The sequence below is a fragment of the Heterodontus francisci genome, chromosome 13 (assembly GCF_036365525.1).
Source record: "Heterodontus francisci isolate sHetFra1 chromosome 13, sHetFra1.hap1, whole genome shotgun sequence".
Taxonomy (NCBI): domain Eukaryota; kingdom Metazoa; phylum Chordata; class Chondrichthyes; order Heterodontiformes; family Heterodontidae; genus Heterodontus; species Heterodontus francisci.
This window is the reverse complement of record NC_090383.1, coordinates 100,084,653-100,096,238: the sequence shown is the minus strand read 5'-3', so window position 1 is coordinate 100,096,238 and position 11,586 is coordinate 100,084,653. Positions and strand designations below refer to the sequence as shown.

Sequence of the window (11,586 nt, the reverse complement as noted above, 5' to 3'; positions counted from 1 at the left end):
GGATCGCCAATGCCAACCATGATGGTCAGTCCCAATGCTTCTCTCTGAATGCGAGAGCAGCCTCTGTTTGCTTTACTTATATTCTCAGATTTAAGGAAGAGAAGGGGAAGGTGTGCAGATGCGAAGAGGGAGGAGAGCCTGATCCTGGGGCTTAGCTGAGGAGCTTGCACTGAGCAGGCGGTTGCGGGCGTTTCACAAATACTGCAGTGAAAATGCACGGGACAGCTTTGACCTTCGGGCTCGTGTAGGATTTCAATTTTTAAAAAAGGGGGGGAAATAAAGGGAAAGGAGACCCATCTGGAATTCCCTTGGCGTGGACAACTTTAGCTGGCTTGTTTCCTTGTAGGATGTGCAGCAACTCACCTTCCAGCCAGGACGATCAAAGACAATGTAAATTTCTATCATATATGTTTTACCAGGCAGTGAGAGACCGCAAACCTGTGTGGATGCTAGAGGACATGAGGACTATGGAATCATTTTACTGGGAAGAGAATACCAGCCTGCGCACTTACTCACCTTCAGAAGCCCTCCTGTATGCAGTGGTCCACAATCATCTACCCTATGCACAATACCTGTTATCTCATTATCAGGACGAGGCACTCGAGGTACCTGGAGATCGTTTCTGCTGTTGCCCATCATCTGCCCCTCATCTCGCCTTGGCAGTCCGGTATGACCGCAAGGACATACTGGGCCTGATCCTTAAGATAACCAATCAACTCCCTGGCTTTAAGTCCTACATCAACAGGAAGGGCTGCTTCCACATAGAAGATGGAAAGACGCCTTTACATTTAGCCTGTGAGCTGCTGAGAGCGGAGACTGTTCTAATGTTGCTGGGCAGTGGAGCTTCACCCAAGATTGTAGACAGCAAAGGGCTAACTCCTCTGGATGTCATCTTAGAGCAACTCCGGGTGTCAAAGATCAACGTGGAGTCCAAAAAGCTGTGCATCGATCAGCTGCTGCTCTTCATGTCAAGTCTCCAGTTTAAAATGAAAAGGGTTTTAGAAGACAATCCGAATGAATGGAATGGGCTTTTGGGAGAAGAGAAATACAACTACCTGTGCGGGAAAGCACCCGCCACTTTATTCCTCATATCTATGCAAGGCATTTTAAAATGCCTTCCACCATCCAGATTTCCAGCCAGCATCAAAGAATTGCCCATACCACAGTCCTTAAAGCCCTTACCTTTAGGAACTTCGTCATTCCACTATGTGGACGTCCTGTAGCATTCATTCATTCATTCCTCAAGACAGATTGTCCCTAAAAGGGATTTTTTTTTGAACGTGAATTAATTGTTGCTACCGGAGCATGCTGTTGCATCAAATACAAAATAGTCCTCTAAAGATACTGCATGGCGTGTAATTTTTGATATATTGTATAGTTTGGTCATCCCTCAACACGTCTTAAAATACTGACGTTGAAACAGATCAGGAGCATGACACAGTTAACTGACAGATTAAAGCACTTAAAAAAAAAATACCATGCGCAGAGAATGCTGAATAAAATTGCAAGCCTTGCAATATTTGGCTGCTTAAATGACAAATTGGCAGAACTTAGATCAAGAAGAAAACTGCAATTCAATTCTAAATAATTGCATGACATCTTCAATGTAGTAGCTGGATGCTAGCTATACATTTCTGCAAATATAGTGATGGAATTCTAGTTATACTGTTTTGGATTTCTCAAATCGCATAGGCCGTGGGTTAATATAACGATGCACAGTGAAGGATAAATGCGCGAGGATTCATTTCGGCTGTGAATGAGCATGGGTCCATGGGTTAATAAACTAAGTTCCATAGAGAAACACGAGTAAAATATTAGGACGAACATTTTTTTAGCTGAGAAAATGAAGTCAAATAAATAAACGTGCATGTTTAATATATGTTAAAATATTAAAATTATTCAGCGGTAGAGCCTCTATATATATATAAAGTGTAATTAGTACCAAAGTTTACTTATTTATATGCCAACAAACTTTTCGCAAGTGTTTCTTTCTTTCTTTGGCCTCCTTGTCGAGAGAGACAACGGATAAGCGCCTGGAGGTGGTCATGGTTTGTGAAATAAAAACAAAAAATGCTGGAACCACTCAGCAGGTCTGGCAGCATCTGTGAAAAGAGAAGCAGAGTTAACGTTTCGGGTCAGTGACCCTTCATCGGACACTGACCGGAAACGTCAACTCTGCTTCTCTTTTCACAGATGCTGCCAGACCTGCTGAGTGGTTCCAGCATTTCTTGTTTTTATTTCAGATTTCCAGCATCCGGAGTATTTTGCTTTTATTCATGGTTTGTGAAGCAGCGCCTGGAGTGGCTATAAAGGCCAATTCTAGAGTGACAGACTCTTTCACAGGTGCTGCAGAAAAAATTGGTTGTCGGGGCTGTTACACAGTTGGCTCTCTCATTGCGCTTCTGTCTTTTTTCCTGCCAACTGCTAAGTCTCTTCGACTCGCCACTCTTTAGCCCCGCCTTTATGGCTGTCCACCAGCTCTGGCAATCACTGGCAACTGACTCCCACGACTTGTGGTCAATGTCACAGGACTTCATGTCACGTTTGCAGACGCCTTTAAAGCGGAGACATAGACGGCTGGTGGGTCTGATAGCAGTGACGAGCTCGCTGTACAATGTGTCCTTGGGATTCCTGCCATCTCAAGCGCCACTGGCTAGGTAGGGTTTTATGCTGGGGATGTTGGCTGCCTCGATGACTTCTGTGTTGGAGATACGGTCCTGCCACCTGATGCCAAGGATTCTCTGGAGACAGCAAAGATGGAATGAATTGAGACGTCGCTCTTGGCTGACATACATTGTCCAGGCCTCGCTGCCATACAGCAAGGTACTGAGGACACAGGCTTGATGCACACATGTTTTCCGTGTCAGTGCGCCATTTTCCCAGACACTCTTGGCCAGTCTGAACATAGCAGCAGAAGCCTTTCCCATGCGCTTGTTGATTTCTTCATTGAGAGACAGGTCACTGGTAATAGTTGAGCCTAGGTAGGTAAACTCTTGAACCACTTCCAGAGCGTGGTCACCGATATTGATGGATGGAGCATTTCTGACATCCTGTACCATGATGTTCGTTTTCTTGAGACTGATGGTTAGGCCAAATTCATTGCAGGCAGCCGCAATCCTGTTGATGAGTCTCTGCAGACATTCTTTTTTTTTTAGAGATATAGCACTGAAACAGGCCCTTCGGCCCACCGAGACTGTGCCGAACATCAACCACCCATTTATACTAATCCTACACTAATCCCATATTCCTACCACATCCCCACCTGTCCCTATATTTCCCTACCACCTACCTATACTAGGGGCAATTTATAATGGCCAATTTACCTATCAACCTGCAAGTCTTTGGCATGTGGGAGGAAACCGGAGCACCCGGAGGAAACCCACGCAGACACAGGGAGAACTTGCAAACTCCACACAGGCAGTACCCAGAATTGAACCCGGGTCGCTGGATCTGCGGTGAGGCTGTGGTGCTAACCACTGCGCCACTGTGCCGCCCTTCTGTGTGGGATGTTAATGCAGCATCGTCAGAAAAGAGGAGTTCCCTGATGAGGACCTTCTGTACTTTCTTCTTCGCTCTAAGATGGGTAAGGTTGAACAACCTCCCATCCGACCTTGTGTGGAGGAAAATTCCTCCTTCTGAAGACTTGAACGCATGTGAGAGCAGCAGTGAGAAGAAGATCCCAAACAGTGTAGGTGCGAGAACACAGCCACTCAGGATAGGAAAGGGGTCTGATGAGGCACTGCGATGCTGAATTATGCCTTTCATATCGTCATGGAATGAGGTGATGATATTTAGTAGCTTTGGTGGACATCCGATCTTTGCTAGTAGTCTGAAGATGGATGAGCTGGACAAACAGCCAACAAAATTGGAATTCAGTGATGCCATTGATTCTCTAGCCAGTGAAAAAGCCCATGGAAAGGATGGCATTACCCCTGAAATAATCAAGAGTGCCAAGCCTGCTATACACTCAGCACTCCATGAACTGCTTTGCCTGTGCTGAGATGAGGGAGCAGTACCACAGGACATGCGCGATCCCAATATCATCACCCTCTATAAGAACAAGGGTGACCGCAGTGACTGCAACAACTAACGTGGAATCTCCCTGCTCAGTATAGTGGGGAAAGTCTTCGCACGAGTCGCTTTAAACAGACTCCAGAAGCTGGCTGAGTGTGTCTACCCTGAGGCACAGTGCGGCTTTCGAGCAGAGAGATCTACCTTTGACATGCTGTTCTCCCTTTGCCAGCTACAAGAGAAATGCTGCAAACAACAGATGCCCCTCTATGTTACTTTCATTGATCTCACCAAAACCTTTGACCTCGTCAGCAGATGTGGGCTCTTCAGACTTTCGCAAATGTACAAGTTCCCATTATTCAGGACCTTAATAATTCTTACAACATGGTGCATTTAACGGAGATTTTTATTTATTTATTTTCAGATATTGTACCCGGGTCCCTGGAGCTGTGAGGCTGCGGTGCTAACCACTGCGCCACTGTGTGAAACTTTTAATCATGTATATTTGTTTATTAAATATAAAAAGTACAGTTAAATATTTATTGCAACAGTACAGATGTGTTATCCAATATTTTCGTCATTAGCTAAACATGATTAATTGTGAATCCAGATATGGCTAATAGTATTTCTGGTTAGCAAATGAAAAATGAGTATTCAACACCATCATTGGGCATGTGATCTTAATACTTACTAATATGGCCGCATGCATATGTATTTTAACCTCTCTATGCGTTTGTTGAGATAAAAAGATAAAAGCAGAGTGTGCGAGTGTTGATCATCATGACTGCTGTAACAACAACAACTTATATTTGCATGGCACCTTAATGTGATAAAGCATCCCAAGGCACTTCACAGCCATGTTATAAAGCAAATTTGACACAATTTGACATAAGAAGCTATTAGGACAGATGACCAAAAAGCTTGGTCAAAGATGTAGGTTTTAAGGAGCTTCTTAAATGAGGAAACAGAGGTAGTGAGGCAGAGAGGTTTAGAGAGGGGATTAGAGCCTTGGTTGTTGAAGGCACAGCCACCAATTGCGGAGTGATTAAAATTGGGAATGCTCAAGAGGCCAGAATTAGAGGAACGCAGGTATCACAGAGGGCTGTGGGGCTGGAGGAGATGACAGAGATAGGGAGGATTAAGGCCATGGAGGTTACTGAAATGTTTGTTAAATAACTATACGGATGCAAAGTATATTTACCTGTATTGTATGAGTGTATGAAAGGCGTTTTCTGCTAAATTTAATACATGTATCTAAAGCAGTGTTGCTGCAGCCACATCTGTGTCTAGTCAGCAATTTATATTGGACAACACTGCAGTAAAGCATTTGTAATTATAAGTGCATGTGTAAGTATGAACATCTTTTGTATTACTGATATGCATAAGTGCAGAATGAGTTTATTTAAAAAGTAATAAATAAGACAAAATTCTGATAAATGTCTCGGTTAGTATTTTAAAGTTCAAATGGAAACTCGTCCAGCAATGTGACATTTTGTATATTTGTGTGTTCAGAATGGGGTTGCTGCTGCACCTGTCACTGGAACTATTTTGCATAACTGTTGATTATTAAATATCACTATATCAAATGACTGTGATGCCATAGATGGTGAGCAAATGCATGGAAATGACAATTCTGCTGTTCTTGGCCGGGTGCTCCGGTTTCCTCCCACAAGCCAAAGACTTGCAGGTTGGTAGGTAAATTGGCCATTATAAATTGCCCCTAGTATAGGTAGGTGGTAGGCAAATATAGGGACAGGTGGGGATGTGGTAGGAATATGGGATTAGTGTAGGATTAGTATAAATGGGTGGTTGATGGTCGGCACAGACTCGGTGTGCCGAAGGGCCTATTTCAGTGCTGTATCTCTAAACTAAACTAAAACTAAACTAAATCCTGTGCACTGTGACACTGAAACAAATGCCAATTTCACAGCAAAAAGCTACTTAGAAAAGTACAGGAGCAAAAAAGACAGTAACCGAGCTATCCCAAAAGTTAATACCCTTCTAGGGCCAACTCCATCAAATCTCTTTCAGTTTGTTCATTTCTTCATCGGTGTTATCTTCTTCCCAGAGGGTTGACTGCCATGGATCTCCACCTCTGTCTGCTCTGTGCTGCCCTTACACATTCCGCATAGATCAACTGCATCCAGTCCATTATATCCTTCGTCCATTTTCTCCTCTGCTTCCCTCTCCCACGTTTACTGTCAGTGTTTACTTCTAATAATTGTCTCTGTCTACCTTCTGCTCTAATGAGACTGAAATATTGTGTCTTTCTCCCTTTGATGTTATGCACTAATTTCCTCTTTTCTCCAGCCATTTACAGCACTTTCTCATTGTTTTTTTCTGTCTATGTAGGATATGCGGAACATCCCCCTATATGTCCCCATCTCAAATGCATTCAGCTTATCAATAGTCTCTTTGTTTGTTGTCCATGTCTCCAAGGCATGTAACATAGATGACAAAATGTAGCACCTCAGCATTCTTTTCCTAAGATTCAGATTCAGTTTCTTCGATGTTAATACATCCTTTATTCTGGCAAAGTTGGTCTTAACTATCTCAGTTCTCCTTCAGATCTCACAATCACATCTACCTTTGCCTGTGATAATCTGCCCAAGGTATGTGAAACTTTTCACTTGTTTCAGGACTTGTCATTTACTGCAATTTTCACTTCCGGGGTTATATCCCTGTTTATCACCATTGTCTTGGTCCTCTTCACATTCATTCTTAATCCATGTTCCATATTCCTTGCATTCACTTTGTTTGCAATTTCCTGTAGTGCCTCTTCTGACTCTGTAACCAGTGCAGTGTCATCTGCATATCTCAAGTTGTTGATGTTCAACCCAACAATGTTGCAATGTGTTGACGAGGGCAGCCCAAACTCGGAAATATCTATCCAATTCTCCTTTAAAGTTTTGCTTTCATTTCCTTCCTGGGTAGTAAATTCCATGCCTGCACACACCTTCTGCATAAAATAGTTGAACCTGAACTATCTATTCCAACCTTGAACCCATGTCCACTTGTTCTAAAGTTTGTGGCAATCTTCAAAGTCCACTTTACCTGTTCCCTTACAAATATTGAATATTTCAATAATACTTCACCTGAGCCTTTTTTTCCTCTCTTGACTAAACAGTTCCAGGCTCTTCACCCTCTCCTCACATCCCAGATGTCTTAAGCTGGTATTTGCACCGCTCTCAGGGTCTGGATATCCCTGCTGTGATACAGTTACTGGAATCGTTCATAATACTCTATGTGTGTTTGTACCAATGGCTGGTACAACCTAAACATCACTTCCCAAAATTTGTTCTCCATTCCTCTGGCTATAGACCGAGTTAACTTTCTTTATTGTGATGCACACCATGTTTTTGATTTCAGTGAACTATCCACCAATACCTAGTGACCTGTCTTCTTGGATTTGGTAGAAGCTCTGTTACTCTAGCATTAACTCTGCAGATTTAAAGTGCAATTTTAACAAAAATTTGAATCATTTTGGCCCTTATATCTTTTTTTATTCATTCATTCATGGGATGTGAGCATCGTTGGCTAGGCCAGCATTTATTGCCCATCCCTAATTGCCCTTGAGATGGTGATGGTGAGATGCCATCTTGAACTGCTGCAGTCTATGTGGGGTAGGTACACCCACTGTGCTATTAGGATGGGAGTTCCAGGATTTTGACCCAACAACAGTGAAGGAACAGCGATATAGTTCCAAATCAGGATGGCGTGTGGCTTGGAAGGGAACTTGCAGATGGTGTTGTTCCCATGCATCTGCTGCCCTTGTCCTTCTAGGTGGTAGGGGTCGTGGGACTGGAAGGTGCTTTCTAGGGAGCCTTGGTGCGTTGTTGCAGTACATCTTGTAGATGGTACACACTGCTGCCACTGTGCGTCGGTGGTGGAGGGAGTGAATGTTTGTAAATGGGGTGCCAATCAAGCGGGCTGCTTTGTCCTGGATGATGTCAAGCTTCTTGAGTGTTGTTGGAGCTGCACCCATCCAGGCAAGTGGAGAGTATTCCATCACACTCCTGACTTGTGCCTTGTAGATGATGAGCAGTAGAGCATGGCTACCCGACCCGAACCCGACGGGACCTGACAACATGTGTTGGGTTCAGGTCGGGTCGCTCTTCTGGGTCCGGCTTTCGGGCTTGGGTCGGGACAGGCCGGGTCGGACAAACTCTATAACCACCTTCGGTCCGTAGCTCCAATCTTAATGTACTTTTTAAACAACCTTTCAAGTCCAGTTACAGTTTTAAATAAAAACAACAAATGCTGGAAATACTCTGGCAGCATCTGTGGAGAGAGAAGCAGAGTTAACGTTTCAGGTCAGTGACCCTTCATCAGAACTGTTGCAGTTTTTGTTGCTTATCTGCACAAGTTTAAAAAGTGAAAAACAGAAGCTAGGTTAACTGAACATTCTGGTGTTCAGGTCAGGTGTGGGAAAAAATGAAAGGACTCAGGTCAGGTTGGACGCGGGTCGGATGTGGTTCTGTCGGGCTTGGGTCGGGTTTCATTTGCAGATCCGAGCTGGCCTTTAGTGGGCAGGCTTTGGGGAGTCAGGAGGTCAGTTACTCGCCGCAGGATTCCTAGCCTCTGACCTGCTCTTGTAGCCATGGTATTTATATGGCTACTCCAGTTCAGTTTCTGGTCAATGGTCACCCCCAGTATGTTGATAGTGGGGGATTCAGCGATCATCATGCCATTGAACGTAAAGGGGAGGTGGTTAGATTTTCTCTTGTTGGAGATGGTCATTGCCTGGCACTTGTGTGGCGCAAATGTTACTTGCCACTTATCAGCCCGAGCCTGGATATTGTCCTGGTCTTGCTGCATTTCTACATGGACTGCTTCAGTATCTGAATGGTGCTGAACATTATGCAATCATCAGCGAACATCCCCACTTCTGACCTTATGATTGAAGGAAGGTCATTGATGAAGCAGCTGAAGATGGTTGGGCTTAGGACACTACCCTGAGGAACTCCTGCAGTGATGGCCTGGAGCTCAGATGATTGACCTCCAACAACCACAACCATCTTCCTTTGCGTTAGGTATGACTCCAACCAGCGGAGAAATTTCCCCCGATTCCCATTGACTTCAATTTTGCTAGGGCTCCTTGATGCCATACTCAGTCAAATGCTGCCTTGATGTCACTCTCTTGAGTTCAGCTCTTTTGTCCATGTTTGGACCAAGGATGTAATGAGGTCAGGAGCTGAATGGCCCTGGCAGAACCCAAACTGAGCAGGTTATTGCTAAGCAATTGCTGCTTGATAGCACTGTCAATGACACCTTCCATCACTTTACTGATGATTGAGAGTTGACTGATGGGGCAGTAATTGGCTAGGTTGGACTTGTCCTGCTTTTTGTGTACAGGACATACTTGGGCAATTTTCCACATTGCGGGGTAGATGCCAGTGTTGTAGCTGTCCTGGAAAAGCTTGGCTGGGGCACGGCAAGTTCTGGAGCACAAAGTCTTCAGTACTATTGCCGGAATGTTGTCAGGACCCATAGCCTTTGCAGTATCCAATGCCTTCAGTCATTTCTTGATATCACGCGGAGTGAATTGAATTGGCTGAATACTGGCATCTGTGATGCTGGGGACCTCAGGAGCAGGCCGAGATGGATCGTCCACTCGGCACTTCTGGCTGAAGATTGTTGCAAATACTTCAGCCTTATCTTTTGCACTGATTTGCTGGGCTCCCCCATAATTGAGGATGGGGATATTTGTGAAGTCTGCTCCTCCAGTTAGTTGTTTAATTGTCCACCACCATTCATGACTGGATGTGGCAGGACTGCAGAGCTTAGATCTGATTCGTTGTTTATGGGATTGCTTAGTTCAATCTATCGCATGCTGCTTATGCAGTTAGGAACGCAAGTAGTCCTGGATTATAGCTTCACCAGGTTGAAACCTCATTCTGAGCTACACCAGGTGCTGTTCCTGCCATGCCCTTCTGCCCTCCTCATTGAACCAGGGTTGGCCTCCCGGCTTGATGGTAATGGTAGAGTGGGGGATATGCTGGGCTATGAGGTTACAGATTGTGTTTGACTACAATTCTGCTGCTGCTGATGGCCTACAGTGCCTCATTGATGCCCAATTTTGCATTGCTAGATCTGTTCGATACCTATCCCATTTAGCATGGTGGTAGTGCCAAACAATGTGAAGGCAGGACTTCGTCTCCACAAGCACTGTGCGGTAGTCACTCCTACCAATAATTGTCATGGACAGATGCATCTGCGGCAGGCAGATTGGTGAGGATGAGGTCAAGTATGTTTTTCATTTTTGTTGGTTCTCTCAGTACCTGCTGCAGACCCAGTCTAGCAGCTATGTCCTTTAGGACTCGGCCAGTTCGGTCAGTCGTGGTGCTACCGAGCCACTCTTGGTGATGGACATTGAAGTCCCCCACCCAGAGTACATTCTGCACCCTTGCCACTCAGTGCTTCTTCCAAGTGGTGATCAACATGGAAGAGTACTGATTCATCACTTGAGGGAGGGCAGTAGGTGGTCATCAGCAGGAAGTTTCCTTGCCCATGTTTGACCTGATGCCATGAGACTTCATGGGGTCCAGAGTCGATATTGAGGACTCCCAGAGCAACTCCCTCCTGACTGTATAGCACCGGTGGGACAGGACATACCCAGGGATGGTGATGGTGGTGTCTGGGACATTGTCTACATGGTACAAATCTGTGGGTATGATTGTGTCAGGCTGTTGCTTGACTGGTCTGTGGGACAGCTCTCCCAACTTTGGCACAAGCCCCCAGATGTTAGTAAAGAGGACTTTGCAGGGTCGACAGGGTTGGGTTTGCTGTTGTTGTTTCCGGTGCCTAGGTCAATGCCAGGTGGTCCGTCTGGTTTCATTCTTTATTGACTGCATAGCGGTTAGATACAACTGAGTGGCTTGCTCGGCCATTTCAGCGGGCATTTAAGAGACAATCACATTGATGTGGGTCTGGTGTCACATGTAGCCCAGGACAGGTAAGGACAGCAGATTTCCTTCTCTAAAGGGCATTAGTGAACCAGATGGGTTTTTATAACAATCAACAATGGTTTCATGGCCATCATTAGACCAGTTTTTTAAATTCCTGATTTATAAATTGAATTCAGTTTCCACCTTCTGCTGTGGTGGGATTTGCACCCTCGTCCCAAGAGCAATACCATGGGTCTCTGGGTTACTAGTCCAGTGACATCACTACTACGCCACCGTTTCCCCACAATCTAGTGGGCATTCTACTGGATCTCCTGTTATAATGTTTCCAGGAGACCAGTAGAACCCCCCAAGGAATTTTCAGGATCTTTGTTTCCAGTTACTCTATTTTTATTCCATTTATTTCTCTTTATCGTTATCTTAACTTCATTTGACTTTTTCTGTCTAATCTAACCTTGACTGATTGGTGCCTATGGCCATTACTGATTTTTTTTTCTGTTTCATGTTTCTCTTAAGCTTTTTGGAGGTGGAAGACCTTTCAAGAACATGGGATTTGCATAACTGAAAATGACTGTGAATTTATATATATATTTATCACCCATTTAAAAATTCAAAGAGAGAAGATTGACTTGGTCACTTTATATATATATACATACACATAACCAGGCCA

At 44.5% G+C, this 11,586-nt stretch overlaps 1 protein-coding gene across 1 annotated transcript; it reads left to right on the top strand.

The window, feature by feature from the left end:
• The first annotated feature begins 347 nt into the window (after positions 1–347).
• zgc:112001 (uncharacterized protein LOC550384 homolog) lies at positions 348–1,223 on the top strand. The gene has a single exon (XM_068044148.1). The coding sequence runs from the start codon at positions 348–350 to the stop codon at positions 1,221–1,223; it is 876 nt and encodes a 291-aa protein (XP_067900249.1).
• Positions 1,224–11,586: the final 10,363 nt, after the last annotated feature.

Excerpts from the sequence above, each read along its gene's own strand:
- zgc:112001 (XM_068044148.1), top strand. The coding sequence starts at position 348 with ATGTGCAGCAACTCACCTTCCAGCCAGGACGATCAAAGACAATGTAAA.